This window comes from Geospiza fortis, unplaced genomic scaffold (assembly GCF_000277835.1).
Source record: "Geospiza fortis unplaced genomic scaffold, GeoFor_1.0 scaffold20, whole genome shotgun sequence".
NCBI lineage: Eukaryota > Metazoa > Chordata > Aves > Passeriformes > Thraupidae > Geospiza > Geospiza fortis.
Window position 1 is genome coordinate 2017024 of NW_005054374.1, and position 18400 is coordinate 2035423.

At 40.8% G+C, this 18400-nt stretch overlaps 1 protein-coding gene across 1 annotated transcript in view; it reads left to right on the plus strand.

The window, feature by feature from the left end:
- OTC (ornithine carbamoyltransferase) overlaps positions 1-18136 on the plus strand; it is a 31208-nt gene extending 13072 nt beyond the window's left edge. Inside the window, exons 4-10 of the mRNA XM_005424860.2 lie at positions 127-214; positions 6173-6326; positions 13648-13770; positions 14433-14486; positions 14592-14741; positions 15257-15394; positions 17971-18136. Coding sequence (XP_005424917.2) covers positions 127-214; positions 6173-6326; positions 13648-13770; positions 14433-14486; positions 14592-14741; positions 15257-15394; positions 17971-18030 — 767 coding nt within the window. The 3' untranslated portion in view covers positions 18031-18136. The remainder of the gene's footprint in view (positions 1-126; positions 215-6172; positions 6327-13647; positions 13771-14432; positions 14487-14591; positions 14742-15256; positions 15395-17970) is intronic.
- The last annotated feature ends 264 nt before the right edge of the window (positions 18137-18400 follow it).

Genomic DNA, 18400 nt, shown 5'->3' on the forward strand with positions numbered 1-18400 from the left:
CCTGCTGAATTCTACTTCTATTTTTGAAAATGTATTTTCTATCAAGAAGATTTTGAATCCTGGCTGTAAATATGAGGTGCTGGTGTTTAGTTTCTCTTTCCTTTTTTAAATTTTTCCTCGCTGTAGGATTTGCTCTCCTTGGAGGACATCCTTCCTTCCTTACAATGCAAGATATACATCTGGGCACTAATGAGAGTCTCACAGATACAGCAAGGTTGGTAAAATGTCACTTGATTGATCACTGCATTTGGTTGTTGATTGGGCTGACACCTGTCTTACAGAATTTCGGAAGCTGATATTTTCTTTCTGGAAAATGTCAGAAACTAGTCCAAATATCTTAAATATTTACAGATCAGCTCAGAGAATCTGTAGCTCAGTAAAACTTTATTGCATCCTGTCAAGCTATCCTACACTTCCCACACTGTGGTGTTTGTGAGGTCCCCAGGTGAAGAGATGAGAATCTGACTTCACGTTCTCAGAAGGCTGATATATTATATTATATTATATTATATTATATTATATTATATTATATTATATTATATTATATTATATTATAATTATGCTATACTAAAACTATACTAAAGAATAGAAAGGATACAGACAGAAGGCTTAACAAGAATGATAATGAAAGCTCGTGACTGACTCCTCAGAGTCTGACACAGCTGGTGGTGATTGGTCATTAATTAAAAACAATTCACATGAAACCAATCAATATGCACCTGTTGGTAAACAACCTCCAGATCACATTCCAAAGCAGCCAAACACAGGAGAAGTGAATCAGATAATTATTATTTACATTTTTCTCTGAGGCTTCTCAACTTCCCAGGAGAAGAAGTCCTGGTGAAGGGATTTTTCAGAAAATATCACAGTGACGCCACACTGAGAATTATTTTGGCATATAGAGTGTTAATTAGAGTTACATTTACAAATGGAACAATTTTGTGGACCTCAGTAATCATGTAATTCCACTGATGATAGCACATATATTCTAACAAGACTCAAACCTTGTGGTTCTGCTGCCCTAGGAGCAAAATCAAAAAGCAAAGACACAATTTATGCAAGTTAGGCCAGCTGCTGGTAGTCCTCAGCCTGCTGAAGTAGTGTCCCTGCAGTGACAGGGTGGCACTGAGGGCCTTTCTGATCCCCTCATTTCAGCAGCATGAAGCTGGACCAACACTTTGTAGCCAGTTTCAGAATTCCTGTACCCTCCTTCCCAGCTGTACCCACTGCCAGGACTGCTGTGGAGGCTGAGCTGTGGCTCCCTTCCCTCATGGCATCCCTGGAAAATGTCAGTCATGCCCAGTCCCACATGCAGGGGTGGGGAGCAGCCTGTCTCCATTGCTGTGGCAGGGAGGACCTGAGCTCAGAGGTTTTCTACAGCCTCTGATGTTGCAGAAAGCTGGCAGAACATGAGGTCATGTGTTGCAGGTGCTCCTGCTGTTTTCCATGGCACTCCAGCTATTAAAGCTTCATCCAGCCTTAGCATTATCCTGCTTTCTAGGCAGCCCTTTTGCAGCCTGAGGTCGATTCAGTCAGGCCCAGCTGTTGGAAGGTTAGCAATGTCTGGGGGGTCCTTTTTGTTCTGGTGAAAGATATGCAGTGTCAAGGTCATCAGGCTCGATTCAAAATGTGCAAATCAGGCAGATGAGTTCCATTGCCTTTGCTGAATACCACAGTTCTCTTGCTGAATACCACTGTTTGAGAACTGTGTTGCTGTTCTCTGTGATGAAACCCAACAAAAATTAAATAAAAAAGATCAAACATTTGAACATTTAAAAATTTCTTTCCTTGTTCTTTTTTACTACTGAAATGGAAGACATATGGTGTTGATAGTAGAAAGTAAACATCTCAGTCTCTTGAGGCCTGAAGTACATAACTCTGCTAGATATATAAATCTGCCAGAATCAAAGTGAGCTGCAACAACAGAATCATAGAATATTTTGGGTTGGAAGAGACTTTAAGTATAATCTTGTTCCAACCCTCCTGTCATGGACAAGGACACTTTTCACAAGAACAGGTCATTCAGAGTCCCATCCAGCCTGGCCTTGAACACAGCCAGGGATGGGGCATCCACAGCTTCTCTGGGCAGCCTGTGCCAGGCCCTCACCATCCTCACAGTCAAGAATTTTTTCCTAATATCATCTAAACCTGTCAGTTTGAAGCCCCTAAATAGTCCCTTTCCATCTTTTCTGTGGGCTCTGTTCAGGTATTGGAAGGCTGCAATTAGGTCAGTTCTCTTTTCCAGGCTGAGTAATGCCACTTCTCTCAGCCTTTCCTTGTAGGCAAGGTGCTCCCTCCCTCTGATCACCTTGCAGCCCTCATCTGCACTACTGCAAAGCTTGCTGTGAACTCCAGCAGCCAAACCTGCAGGAAGGGCAAGGATGAAGTCAGGGCCCTTCCAAAGCACTTCCCTGTAATAATCTCTGCAAGCATTGTCCCACCAGCCATGCAGGACTGTCACCTGCAGCCTCTCTGCCAGTCAGATGCCACCCTACAGCAAATCTGACACAAAACCAAATATGCTTAATATAGGCTAGTTTTCATTTCTTCTTCTTCCTAAATGTGCAGTAAAGGGACATTAAGTCTTTTGTTTACATTAAATATTTTGTTTACATTAAATATTTTGTCCTGAATGGCCTTTGTTTGCACAAGCAAAAAAAGGAAAAAGGCAGACAAAAACCTACAAGAAACAAGGCAATAAATAGAAGCAAGTAAGTCTTCCAGCCATTCTGAAGGCATCCCCATTCTGTGGATAAAGTTCCTAAAATATCCACTTCCCAAACAAACCTTCAGGCCCCTTTTCTCTGTCACTGCTTGCTCTTCCAGGACAATTTATGACTCTTACCTGAGGATTTTGCTCCTCTGCTCAGTCACAGCTCTCACTTCCAGGTTTTCTCAAACCCTGTCCCAGTAAAGAGTCCCAGTGTTCTGCTCCACTCCTACTGTCATTAGCAGAAATACTACTGACTGCATAATCAAGGCTGAGTAGTTTACCCAAAAGAACAACTGGAGTGTTAATTCCTTGGTGCGTCTTGTGAATGACCTGTCACTGCTTTCTCTTCCAGGACAAGCCCCTGTTTATGACCCTTACCTGGGGATTTTGCTCTCTGGTCAGTCACAGCTCTCACCTGCTACAGTGGACAGGGGCTTTTCCCAAATCTTCACAGTCCCAATGTTCTGCTCCACTCCTGCTGTCATTAGCAGAAATACTACTGACTGCATAATCAAGGCTGAGTAGTTTACCCAAAAGAACAACTGGAGTGTTAATTCCTTGGTGCATCTTGTGAATGAAAGATGACATCCCAACCTCATTCAGATAATGTAAGAACAGAAAAAGAATGCCTGCAGTAGACCCAGAGGGTATGTCAAATATTTACAGGCATGTGTCTGGGGGTCTGAAGGCTTTTGAAGTACTTGAGATTGAGACTTAAAGCAAAAGGGGCACAGATCCATAAAAGTCACAGGTTTTATTAGAACTGCTGCAGGTAAGGGTTGAAAGCATGGCTGCTGTGAACATATTTTTAGTGACTTATTACCTGCTCATAAATCAGTTTCTCCATGCTTCACAAGACATTTACATTTATGCTGACACTGTGGCAAAATGTTACCTACCGCCCATTAAGGAGCTCTGAGCCTTTCAGTGCTGTTTAACATGTCTGATCTATCACCTGAAATGAAATATAAGTACTGTGTCTGGATTTCCCACTGCAGGGCAGTTCCACTGGGCATCACTAAAGCTCAGTGGCCATCAGGTTCAGTGGCAGCCCTGAAAAGCTCATAGGGTGATTTAACCACTGGAATTATTAGGGCATTAATCTCTGCATTTATGGGGAACGGGTTTATTTTGCTAAGAACACATCCATTGTCTGTCCCTGTGAGACCATGAGTGAAAGTGAAGTAGTTTTGTGAGAAGTTTAAAGCTTTTGAATGGATATAAACTGTCAAAACAAAAGCAAAACTACCTTGCATAGCAGTATTCTATACAAAACATATGCAAATGCCTCATTTTCAAATTCAAATGTCTGCCATACCAAAAAGGCATACTCTGTGTTTCATTTTGGATTCCTCAGAGGATACAGTTGAGGAAGAAAAATGCAGGTTTTCTCTGTAGAAATAAAAATTACTTTGAAAATAGAGATATGCAACATTTTAATGTACTCAGTGTTCCAATATAACATATTGCCAGGCTCTGGGATTTTGAAGTTGATAGTCTCATGGTTTTGAAACGGAATGAAAAGAGAGAAAGACCTAGTAGTTGATAAAATAAGAACATTAAATGTAGTCACCTGATGAACTTGTACTTACAGCCCTCAGCTTCCAAAACTTCACCTTTGATAAGACTCCTATATATTCAGGACTTTTTTTTCCTATGCAATTCCAGCACACAGTTTCCTTTAAACTGATTAAATTACTGGAGACTTAATCATCCCTCTGTAATCATAGACCTCCAGGTGAGGGTTATTTGTGGGTTTTCCCCCCTAGGTTTGGTTTTATTTTGGTTTCACAAAGAATAAAGCCAGTTTACAGCTGATTTTCCTACTTTAAAACATGACATAGAAATGCTGGCAGAAGGACTGCCTGATGTCCTGCTGGTAGGTGTTTAATAAATCTGATATCTACTTCCAACAGACTAAAGATGAAAATCCAGCAGTTTTCACTAGTTGTTGCTTATGACTGCATTTCTGAATTTTCCCTAATGACATACCCTATGAAGTAACCACCTTCTTTAATTTCTTGATCAGCTGTGTCAAATAGAAATCAGCTGAGCTGACATCCTAAAAGAAAAAAAAAAGCTATAAGGAAAATGAGCATTTTCTCATTGTGATCGTCCCTTTCCTTGACTGTTGGGGACTGGCTGTGCCTTGTTTAGGGAGTCCACCAGTAAGAGGGCTAACAAAAGGAACCATGCATCACATCCCTGATGACCAGTTCAGAACAAAACAGGTTTCCCCCTGAGAAAGGAGCTGGTGAGCTGAGAAGAAATAATGGCACCAACAGTAACTGTTCCAGTACTTTGTAATCAGTAAATACCTTGTTCAGTCCCTCCTTTTCATTTGTAGCTTCTATTGACAGTCTTTTCTTCAGAGAGAGCTCTACAAGGCAATCTTGTAACATTTTATAAGAGCTTTGCTTGTGTGAGGAATGGCTGGTGTCAGTAGAAAATTCTTATAACTGACTTCATCAGGAGCCCTTGATGATGATGGTACTAACAGGCTTATTTCCACAAGAGGAGATGCAAGAATTTGTCATGGCTAATCAGGGAGGCAGATACTGCAAGGATTTATTCCACATTTTTCTAATTCAGTCCGCCCTTGTTTTGTTTTAAGGTCCTATTTCAGATAACATGAAAACACACAAAACGCTACTTCAAAGTCAGGCTTCAGGGCCTGATTAAAACACAGAAATGCAGAGAAATTAAGAGCTCCAATCCATATTTAATTTATCTAAAAAATTCAGAGTATACTATGCTAATCCCTGTGTCTTTCACACTTCAGCAAATGAAGTTAATGCCAGAGTGGTACAGGGGCTTCTGCAACCCCTCCCTTGTTCTGAGTCTGAAATTTGGGCATTAATTGAATGCTGATACCCTGTGAGTCAATACACAGGTGTGTAGGTAGGAGCAAGCAGACCAACAATCCCAGCCTGTTCTGTTTCTGTGTTTATTAAATTCAGTAAACAATTGTGGTAATCAAAGACAGATCTGTATTGCTGACCCTCACAAAGTCAGGCTACCACACAGAGCCTATAATGTTCAGTCAATGCTACATTTGTTCTTTGCTAAGAGACTGGAAAAATCATATACCTTATCTCTTTTGAGGTTATCAAATTCTTTAACTGTTACAGTATCACACAATCTCTTATCTTAGTTCAGAGAGCTTAATATGTATCAATGTTCCATCTACAATGAAATGCTAAAGAGAAAAGAATATAAAATAGAGCAGCAGTTTTCATTTACTTACTATAGTAGTGTTAGGAAGTGAAACTTCTTACTTATTAGCAGCTTGTTAAATGACTACATTTGAGTCTGTTCTGCAGGCATGATAAATTATTCAGATAGCTGAAAAATATTGATTCATTACCATTTCTCATTAATATTTATGTGTTGCATGGTGAAGAGTGCAATAGGGGTATATTTATTATGTTTGACTTGAGTATTTTCTGCCATCTCTAGGGTGCTGTCCAGCATGACAAATGCAATCTTGGCTCGAGTTTATAACCATAATGATCTGGACCTAATGGCAAAAGAAGCCACAATCCCAATAATCAATGGATTGTCTGATTTATACCATCCTCTTCAGATTTTAGCTGATTACCTAACTCTTCAGGTAAAAATATAAACAATTTTTTTTTTTTTGCCAATTCTTAGTAAGTATTTGGGGAAGTCATCAAATCCATTTATCCCTAGGTTTTTCAAAGTAGCAATTATATGGCACTTGTTGTTTAAAGAGATCTTCATACAGCAATATAATTAAGGACCTGTTTAATTTAAAACAATTACATAGTCCTATCAGCTGTAGTGGGACTGAAGTTAAGCATAAAATTAAGTATTTTATTGGAATTAGTCTGCAATTCAAAGAATGTACAGAAGGCTGTACATATTAAGACAAAGATGAGACTCTGGCTCAGGCAAAGCCAGCAGATTTTTTCCATTGGCTTAAAAACACTCAGTAGTTTGCTCTTGATTCCTCCCTAATCTGTGGACATCTTGAAAGGAATCACAATTTATGTATTAGGAATTGGTTGAACAAATTTGTTTTGAAAAGCCAGTTAATGTTACCAGTACCAACACTTAGTATTCAGACACTTTAACCAGTTTAAACTTTTCTCACATCGAAGAACAGTTATAAGAGATTGTATTTTTTTTATTTTTCATCTAATGTAACAGTGGATCTGACAACTGGATAATATTTTACACACAGAATACCAGATGTCTATCTGTGAACAGAAGGACTATATGGTTTTACAATCAGTTGAGGATCTGGCTTATAAAAAAGATTATTATACTGCAGGGCTGGTTGACAACTATGATGAACTCCTCTGACCTTGTTTACTTTCTGAATGAATAAAAACCACACTGCTTGAAAATGGTAGGGCAGAATAATTTTCTGATTTATTCAGCTACATTTCTCAGTTGTTGGGGACTTTGCTATGGGACATTCAGTGTGTGGAAAAGATCTAGTGAGAGTAATATTACATTATTCATGCTTTAGAGCTTAAATACTGGAAGCCTTGTGTTTGGTGAAAATCACTTCTTTATTTTAAGTAATTTTTTGTAAATTTTTTATATCCATGGTGAAGAGACCAGCAAAAATTGGTGAACTTGAGACTAAAATGCTTACAGACCTCAGGATAAGGGAGATTTGTGAGATCACATTGAGCCAGCGTCAGTGTTCAAATTGCATAAGACAGTAAGCTGAAATGAGAATGTTGTTGTAAACACTGTGTGCAAACAAAAGTCAGGAGAATCTTCTGGTTGTGTTTTGTGGGGTGTTCTGTTTTGAAAACACCTCATTAATCAGCATTTTATCACTTGCGAGTAACACCCTTCAGAACAATCAGTGACTCTCAGCCCACACAGCCATGGGTATCTCTGCCCCTAAACGTGGTTTATTTTGGCCGCTGACTCCAGCACCCAGGCTCACAGTTCCCCTCCACTCCACCTCCAGCTAATGAAGAGAGCCCAATGAGCATCCCAGTCAGCTTCTGGAGATGCATCTCTTTCTGCACTGATCTTAGGGGAAAGCCTGTGGAAAGCAGCAGGATGGGAACATGCCCTGTTGATCACGCTCTGCTCCTCCATTGCGTCCTTGCATAGGGCAGCTGTGGCAGAAGCTCCTGGTGAATATGAGCCCAGGCGGCACTCCTCCCTGGCTTCCAAGGGAGGAGCAATTCCAAGGGCAGCACCAACAGCTGTGGGTGTCCTTGCTGCACCAAACACCAGGGAGGATGTCTTTGGTGGTGAAGAAACAGGTCCATAGCAGTTAGTGCTCAAACAAAAGACATGGAGAGGTGTCATGACAAAGTGAGCACTTACAGAGATCACAAGGAATGGCTCAGCTTTTAGACAGATATGGAAGTTTTTTAAATTTGCATCACTTTCACACTCAGCCCAATAAGCAGAGCACCATTTCCTCCATCTGCCCATCTCTCCCTGATTCTTTCCAGCATGTTCCTTAGCCCAAAATTTGTCAGGAGATCTTTATAGGGCAGCTGGGTGGCCACCCCACTGTGCCAAGGGCATGTTGCACTGCTGCTTGCTGACAGACTTTTCATTCCTGCCTTCTTATCCAGGAGAGAGGGGCAGGCAGGGGAGAGCTCTCAGCAGCTCCCTGTGGGTGATGGCACTGCCTGAACTCTCCCTTTCTGTCCCTCTGCTCCCTTTTTTTCCTCTTTGCACCATACAGTGAGTTGGAGAAGACTAGGGTGGCATGTAATGAAACACTGTTTTAATCATATAATGAACCTTACCAGGCCACAGAAGTGAGATTAACTCTTGAAGAGGTGTGAGCCACAGGGTCTGGTTGCTACTTACCCCAATCAAGTTTCTTATGGAATTTTCAGCAAGTACTGTCTGCAAGAAGATTAATACAGGGATGTGGAATGGTATCACTGATTCTTTAAATGAGTTGAAAGACCATACATAACATTTAGACTGTTTCTGTGCAATACAAAGGCAATTTATTTGATTTATACATATATGCAAACTACAGTAGTGGCACAGACTGCTAGCCTAATATTTAAATGTAACTACAGATTTTGTGCAGCTTATTTCTCCTTAAAAAATGTCTCTTCCCTATCCCCATAAATATTTTCCTGCTTGGATCTGTTCCTCCCTGCTGTCAGTACATACCCAAAATGTACTTTTTTTTATTTTATTTTTTTTTCTTCTCTGTTTCTATATGCACTCTGGCCCTCCTCATGCTTACACATTTTTCTCCTTCCATTTTCTATATCCTATTAATTTTGTTGTGTGCCTTCTTGAACCCTCCTCAAGAACTTTCTCTTTGGTCTGAAACTACATAATTGCATGGTTTGTTTTGAAAAAAATGTTTTCTTGCTTATAGCTTCTATTCCCTTTTCACAGGTTCCTTGTAGTATCATTATTTTAGTATAGTCCATTGCATCCCCCAAACAATGCAGCTGGTTTATTTTCAGGGCTGTCAATTCTCATTCTGTATTCAGGGCAAATTCTCATCCTGGAAATGCTCTTTTCAGATCATGCAGTGTGTTCCTGTTATGGATATTGGGGTGAGATTCCTCAGGTTCAGCATCCTCCTGCCCTGTGCCTTCTTCCTGAGCAACCTGGATCCCCTCATGTGTTTGAAGTCTAAGCTGGCTCTGTCCTTTAATATTGTGCTCAGGGTTAATGCCCTCTATTAAGCCAAGAAAAATGTTTTTCTTAACCTATATATACACTATCTTCCTTCTCAAAGGTTGTGTTGAATTGAGTGTGCTCAAGTTATAACCCACTCAAAATGGTTGCAAACACGTAAAGAACCTGTTTTTGAGAATTTGGGGATTTGGCCTTTAAAGACTGTGAGTTTTTGAGCACACACTGAGCTCCTTAACTCCCCTGCTTGTTCTGAAACAGCCATGAGCTGAGTTCACCCAGTGCCTCTCAGTGTCCTGGGCAGGAGCTGTGGCTCAGCTTCTGCTCTGCTCAGCGTGGCTGGAGGGCAGCATCACACAATCTGTATTCCAGAGACAGCCCGGGTATTGACATTGATTCAATTGATATTAATGTCACTGGCCAAATCAGCTCACTTGTAGCTGGCTGCAGGATGGCCAGACTGGTAATTAGAGTGGATCCATATGCCACTAGCTTTTTATGTCACTGGTCTGGGGGGAATTTTCTTTTTCAGAAAGCAACGGTTGCATAAGAAATACATCGGCGGTTTCTTTTTAAACAGCATAACAAATAATGCTGCCCATCTAGAAAAGGGCTGCAATATATTCTCACATTCTCCTTGCTGTGTGATCTCAAGACCTCAAATTATTACAATTTTCAAATTCATCACCATCATCATCCTTATTATTCTAATAATTAGAAATCCCAACTAAGATCTGTCCCGATCCTCTAAAATATACTACATCAATAACCAGGACAAAAACCAGTGTGGGAATAAGAAAGATAACTGGCCAGCATCTGCCTTAAGCCCAGTTTGAGAAGATCCAAGTTTGTCCAGTTTCTCATTTACTGGATTGCACCGTCTCCCGAAGGGCTAAAGCTTTGATTAGTCCCTGGCATTCCATTTTAAAATTTGACAGATTATTGATTCATTATTCAAAAGCTTGTTTTAATTGAAGGCTGTTATGACAGTTGTGGTCAAACATTTCAGAATTAATCTATAATGGTGTCAGAGTTTCAGTCTCGCTGGAAGCAAGTCCAGGCAGAGGCAGACACAAATGTCCCTAATTAGTTAACCCAGTCTTCTCCACGCATACAGAAGGGTCAAATCACTCAGCAGACTTATTTTCACCCAGAGTTGCCTGCACTGATACACTGCAGCCATGGATAAGAAGAGAATGAAGCACTGTAAAAGCAACATGAGGGGGAGAAAATTGAATGTAAAATTGGTATTGCTTATTTAACTGGGATTTGTCATGAAAATAACACAGGCAAGTTTTATGGCACTACAGCAGCAATAACTACTTTGTCAAAGAGGCTTCATAAGGGAGAAGGGCTCTAGACTTTCTAAATATGTTATTTTTTTGTGTGGCTTTACTAGGAGTCATGTTCCAAATGTAGAGTGAAACTGCAGAGCACCCATGCAGGAGTAAAGCCTACATCGATATAACATAATTTGTAAAAACTGGGGAGGGATGCAAAGGGGAAATTTCTTCAGAGGTTCTGGTGATCAGCAGATATTGATTGTAAAGGTTCTCATTTAATTTAGAGCGTTACTATCATGGCAAAACACTTTTAGCAGGATTTCACCTGTGTGATTGTGTAAGCACATACTATAAAAGAGGGAGTGAGCAGGAGAGGAACTGTGTCTCATTTACTGTAGCTTTTGTATTGCCTCCAAGCTTTCTGATTCTGACCAACAAAGTCACCTCATCTTTGCTGGAAGCTGAGGGGGTGTGCTTGCTCATAAGCAGTACAGTCACAGTCACAGTGATCTGGCTTTAGATGAAGAGGTTTGAATTACAGCAGCAGTGCACCAGTGGCAGCATAAAGCCTAGCACAGGATACAAAACAGGCTTCACTGGCACACACACAGCTTGATTCTGCCTTGCTATGACTCCTTCCATTAGCAAAACATCTTCATTAAAATCAGTTCAGCTATGTCCACTCTACAGAGTAGTCACTGCAGATGTGGTTCTCAATTTGCACTGCGTATCAGGGATCATTATGCAGACACGTCCAGTACTCCATATTTTATCTGTAACAGCCAGCAGCTTGGGAAAACAGAGGAAAGCATTTAGTATGCACTGGGCTTCTTTTAATGCAGAGTAGCAGCTGGCAGTAAGGTGAAGTTGTTTAACATAGCAGTGTATTTGTGACTCTAGTCAATGCTTTGAGTATTAAGGCTGAGATGTCTATTTTTAAACAGTGAGATGAAAAGAACTCAGGACTGTCTCACTTGCTTCTGGCTGTGGGTTCTGGTCTCAGCTATCACTAAGCTCTAAATGGAAACAACACCTTAAATAAATGCTTCAGTTTGGCCTTCTCCTAGGAGCACCATTGCTAGGAGATGTGGAAGGACTTTGAAAGATCCTTGGAGACCTGCAGAGTGGTTATACTGAAATAACTTCCATGTCCACACAGTCCTGATTTGTTCTCCTGTACATGCCCTCACAAATGCATCCAACCTCTGCCAATGAGCCTGCTGCTAACAATCTTTCACTGAAGAAACAATATTTTTCCAATACCATAGTTTTAGCCCTTAAACCTGAACAGTCTAGGACTCCACTCAGTTTAGGTGTTTACAGCACTTTATTGTCATTCAATTTTCAAGTACTACTATTTTTGACTCAAAATTGTGGTCACTGAAAGAAATGCTAATAACTTTGTTCCAGAACAACCTCACAAATTATTTGTTTAGGAGAAGCTGCTGCCAGGAGAGGAGGGGGTGGTCCCAGCCCTTTTCCTGTTCAGTCTTTTGGCATCTTTTCTGCAACTGCCTGCAAGGTTGCCACTTAGTACAATGTGGATGCTTATCCTCTCTGACAAGCACTGAATCATGTCACACAAAGTGTTGAAATGAAACACTGTCTGGCTTCCAGCTACTACAATGCAATTGTAGCATGGCCCAGATTTGAACCAAGAATAAAAGGCTCTCCAGAAATTTTTTCAAGTCATGAGATAGAGTTTTACAGGGCAGGCTTATAGGAGAATTTGGTTATGTCTTTGTAAAAATTTTGGTATCAGCTTAAGTGCCTACAAACATGCATATTTAAAACAAAGCTCATTAAGGAGCCTCAAATTGTCCTGTAACCCCTGTTACTCTTGTTCCTCCTTAGGCCTTATCTGCTTGAGGTGGAGGGACAGAGTAGCTGCACGTGGCCAGGCTGTAAGTGCCATCAGGCAAAGCCACAGTTAACTCTGTAATGCCGTTTCAAGTTTGGGTAATCCACATTTTTACAAAAATCTCTGCACTCTTTGGCTGAACAATGGAGAACAAATGCTGCAGGCCATGAGTGGCACAGCTGCTGTCAGAGTGCTGCTCTTTGCTGTCCTGTGCAGCTGGGGCGGAGATGAACCCCCAGGACCTGGCCACTGCCATGGCCACAGGGAACAGCATGCAGAGGCAACCAAGCCAGAGCAAACCCCAATAGGGATATTTTCACAATCTGGGGGAAAGCTGGAAGGAGTTCCATTCCAGTTATTAGGACTGTCTCTACATTAATAATTTCTAACACTCACTGATGTTTATGAGGCCCAAAGAACAGCTGTTCATCAGCGATGCTAAAACCACTTTGTGTCTGGTGCTGAATCTCTCAGCTTGAGCCTCACCACGTGGCACATGTGCCAATATGTCCTTCTCACATGTGCCAATATGTCCTTCTCACATGTGCCAGTGTGTCCTGTGACGGTGTTCACAGGGGTCCAAGGAAGAGGGAAGAGACGAGGATCTGACTCCATGTTTCAGAAGGCTTGATTTATTATTTTATGATATATATTATATTAAAACTATAATAAAAAAATAGAAGAAAGGATTTCATCAGAAAGCTAGCTAAGAATAGAAAAAGAAAGAATGATAACAAATGCTTGTGCCTTGGACAGAGAGTCTGAGCTAGCTGACTGTGATTGGCCATTAATTAGAAGCAATTACTTGAGACCAATCACAGATTCACCTGTTGCATTCCACAGCAGCAGATAACCATTGTTTACATTTTGTTTCTGAGGCTTCTCAGCTTCTCAGGAGAAAAAATCCTAAGGAAAGGATTTTTCATCAAATGTGTCTGTGACAGTGTCCTTCTCCAGGGGAAGCAGCAGCACTTGGCCCTTCTTGTATGACAGGGAAGGCTTTCCTTCCATGACCATCCCATAGGAGCAGCAGTTCCAGGTGTGCTCCATGCAGGCAGCACTTGAAGGCAGCCAGCTGCCTTTGCACAGACCCTTCTGATCATTCCCTCCTGTCCATCAGCCGGCCCAGCTCCTCTGGAAGGTAACCCCAGGCCTTGTGATTGCTTTGGCAGGAGCACTATGGAGGGCTGCAGGGGCTCACCATGGCCTGGATCGGGGACGGCAACAACGTCCTGCACTCCTTCATGATGAGTGCAGCAAAGCTGGGAATGCACCTGAGGATTGCCACTCCCAGGGTAAGGAAAAGGAAGGCAAACTGCACCCAGGCTTGTCTCAAATCCTCAGGCATTGCTCAAGGGCCCAGCTGGGGGTGCCTGCATCTATCCCAAGTGCCTGTTTTCAGAACCAAGGTACAAAATCCAGTTATTTGGATGCAAAGCAGGAGTGATTCCACTGAGTCCAGCATCAGAAATGGGAATACATGACAGGAGTATAAATCATGGAGGATCACAATTCCATCTGATAAAGCCTGTTAAAGCCATCCAATGTACTCTCCCTGTCCAAAAAACCAAAAAATTAAGCCTGTTTCAGATAGGTGGAAGTGTTGCATCTCATTTCATGTAAATTTGTGGTGCAGTATTTTAGAATGCTGCATTGTTATACAATATAAAATACTTTTAAAAATCAGTTTCGAACAAAAAAATTAAATGTTATATATGCATTTAATTCTGTAATTGTCAAAATACATTTTTCTTATGCTTTTAGAACAACTTTTGCCGCTTTATCTCTAAAATAAGCTTTCAACAAAATCAACATAGTTTCCTCAAGTTTTACAGTTCTGAAAGGTATTCTTCTTCCATGGCCAATGGTTCAATAAGTATTTTTCTAACCATTCTTATTAACTAGTGAAGATCTCATACATGTTCCATGATGTCTTACCTATCATCTTTTTTGTCAGGGCTTTGAACCAGACCTCAGGATAACTAAAATAACTGAACAGAACTCCAAAGAGGTAGGAGCCTAAAAAACAGCCTAGTAGAATAGCTTGAATAGAGTTTATTTTCATTATAAATGAAGTTCCTTGTCTTAGAGACCTTCCTTATTTTATTCACTTTAGTATGGTACCAAGTTGCTTCTCACAAGAGACCCTTTGGAAGCTGCAGACAGTGCCAATGTCTTAGTCACAGACACTTGGATAAGCATGGGACAAGAGGAGGAGAAGAAAGAAAGACTAAAGGCCTTTCAAGGTTATCAGATTACAATGCAGGTAAAAAACTGAGATTTTGGGTTTTATTTACATTTTTACACTTTGCATTTATAAGAATCAACATCAACCAAGCATGAGTTTGGGGGGTTTTTGAGTGGAGGCATGGAAAAGCCACATGCAAACCTCCCTCCAACTGAGAAAACTCAGAGAGATAACAAAGTTTGAATTATGTCATACACTGCACATGGCTTGGTCTCTTTCAGAGCTTTCCAATAAGATCCAGCTCCAGAACATGTGCAGCAGAGGGGTTTTCACTCCACTTCTAAACTCAGAGAAATCGGAGTGACTTTTGAACTTTTGTGAAGTCAGCATTGAACTCTTACAGACTTGCATGGAGATATTCCCATCTTATTCACAGATGAGGAATTCTTTTGAAGTCTGTGGAATTCTTCTGAGTTCATCATCCAAGTAACCAGAGTGGGAGTTAATATAAAATTTGTTAACTTTTTTACTAGTTAAGGATTTTACTAATGTCCTCACATATGTCTGTATTTTATATGCTTTTTAATCTACAGACTGCAAAATCTGCTGCTTCCAACTGGACTTTTTTACACTGTTTACCCAGAAAGCCTGAAGAAGTTGATGATGAAGTATTTTATTCTCCACAGTCATTGGTTTTCCAGGAGGCTGAAAACAGAAAATGGACAATTATGGTAAGAAAAAAAAGAAAAGATAACATTATTTGGAGGTTAGGGTCAATTCTGTTCTGCCTTACATAACAGGTTTGAATTCAACCTGGTTCCACAATAAATAGTGAATGTTAAAACATATGTTTCAAATTTACCCCAGAGCACATCACAATTTTGATTATAGACAACATTAATAACACAAACACTTCTGCGCACAAATGTGATCTATTTTGGCGATATACTGCTGTTGCTTGACCCAGGTTTTATCACTAAGTGAAATCTACAATATAAACTGTCACTTTTTTTTGGTAATTAAATCACTGGATTTACTCTAATGATTAACTCAACTTCTCAATTAAAACATGTTAAATGCTGAGGTCCCAGGGTCTGGTTTTAGAAACTGCAGTTTCCCAAACACTTAAAGCCAGTTATTTTCTCTCAGGAAAAGCTGCTGCTGACACCAATGGGAACTTTCCCTGAGAAAATGCTGGAAGAACAAAGATTTGAAAGATCCTGAAAAGTTATGGTGTGGGTGACACTGTGTGATCATGGGAACCATGAGGGGACACTTGGCATTTAACATAAACCATAACTCCCCTCTCAGCATTCCTAGAATTTCAGAAAATTACTGCCAGATCTCAGTAGCCTATTATTTATTTTTGGCTTTAGATCCACCAAGCTGACAAAAGCTAGAGAAAACTTTCAGAGGTGAAAGGAAAAACAGAGATGGCATTGTCATAGTTCTGAGATGAAGTCTAGATGTGCTCCTAATAAATAAATAAGGGGTTTAGTGTTATGTTTGCTAAAACCTCAGACATTAGACATAGTCAAAATTAGTAACAAATTTGTGTTCAATTCATAGTTTTGTCCTTAAAATTCAACAAAATGCTTGGATTTTTTAATTTTGCAATGTTTCCAGTTGCCCTAAATATTATTTTTTTAAAAGAAAACAAGGCCTTTACTTTGGGTTCCAGATGCATATTTTGGGGGGGAAGGAGGAGGAGGGGGGTGAAAGGAAAAGGTCATCTTTGTATTTTATCAGCCTATAAAAATAATGAATGTATGAGTCTTGTTTATATAGTATTTTCTATCACTTGTAGCACAGAGAGCAAACTGAAGAATAGATTATTTGCTCAGCTGGAGATGCAAGCAGGGCTGAGTGCAGCCACGAATGGGCGGCACTGAGGGGCTGCACAGCTGTAATTCAGGCACCTCGGTGTGCCTGGCTGGCCCTGGCTATCAGTTTCTCTGGGTCTGGATTGAAGGCACTTGAGACAATAGTTCACGTTTGGACTCAGGTGTTTATTATTTCTTATCAGTAAAAGAGTCTCACAACCATGAGTTTGGCAGCTTTTCATTAGAAGGCACAAAATGTCTCACAATTTCTTGTTACAAGGTCTTTTAAGACTAAACTATCCAATTAAGAAAGGACACCTGGGTTATTTTCCCTTTTAACCCAATAACTGATCCCTCAAAGCCCACAATGCAGACTTTTCTGCCCAATTACAAAATGCCACCCAAACCCGTAAAGAAGGTAAAAAACAACAACTTGCCTCCACCCAAAGCCTCTATCTTGTTTCCATCCACAACACACTAAAAATCCCAAAACCTAAATTTCTCACCAAGTGCTACACCTACACTACTCTCTATAATCTATTTCACACTTTTGTGGATTCCAGTCTGTCTTGGATTCTGGGAAACTTTCTCCATGAATGAGGGTCAAAGTCAGTGCTCCCCTGGGGGTCAGGGCACCCCAGAGCAGACAGGGAAATATTCCCAGTGCCCTGGGTTTCCACAGCTGGCAGTGATGAGGGGAAAGGAAGAACAGGCAGCAAGACCACAGCCCCTGGAGAACCCTCACAAACCCAGTGCTGGGCCAAAATAACGATGTGCAGTCAGACCTTGCTGTGAAATCACAGCACCAGGTAAAGAACCAGGTAAAGCCTTGCCAAGGCCAAGCAAGTGTGGGGTTTGTTGTGAGCACAGGCATGGGAGGGACAGCAGAGCTGCTGCAACACCACATTTCATTTGCCTGACTAAACCACTGCCATTTCACAGCTGTGCCTAAGGCTGGGCAGGCAGGGCAGCAGGGGTGGATGGCACACTCTTAACCTCAGTGAGGATTTTCCATGTTTCACTACAGAAAGTACAGTTAAACTGGGATAAATTTCAGATTCCATGTTCTGCTGTGGCTCTCACTGATGCTAATGGAAAGTGCTGGAACCCACAAGGCAGCCCATGTGATGTCTGGGTACCTACAGCATCTCCTAGAAGTAGCTGGGAATACATCACAGCGTGCCAAAAAGGCCTCAGCATTTGATCTAAATGCTTGTGTGAATTGCTCCTAAGCTGTCCATTAATATATTTTGTCCACACTGAGAAAATCTATCAGCTACAATACGGAAGATCCTAACTGATTTTCAGCTCTTGCCTGATTCATCATAAGAAATTCTAGCAAATAAATCTAAGTGTACCATTTTTGTCAGGATAATAACTTTCAACACAAGGCTTCAGAGCTGGAAAATATTTCCCCCTTATTTATTTTTATGGAGTATCTGTTTCCAATGTGATTGGATTTTTTTCTTCTCTTCCTCCTCTAGGCTGTCATGGTTTCCCTGCTGACAGATTACTCACCACAGCTACAAAAACCCACATTTTGATGCTTGGATTCCTGCCAGGAGAAAAATATTCCTCATCAGCAGAATATTCTGGTCTGCAAACACATAGATCTTCTTCAGAAAGGACCAAGGCAATGAGTGATTTTTTTTAATAAAACCATATATTTAGCTGTATAATATTACATTACACTTCTGAAAATGTTCAAGACAATAAACACCATTGCAGAAGCTGCTTTTCATCTGGATGCTCCCAGCTGGCCCTCCTTTTTCCCATCATGGAAAACATTCCAAGGTTGTACCTTAATGGTTGGGTCTACCAGCAGCATAGGCATGGTATAGTCTAAGTGTAGGTGTGGTGAGTTTGCACAGTGTGATATTGATTTTTATAAAGATTTTTAGCTTTTTCATATAT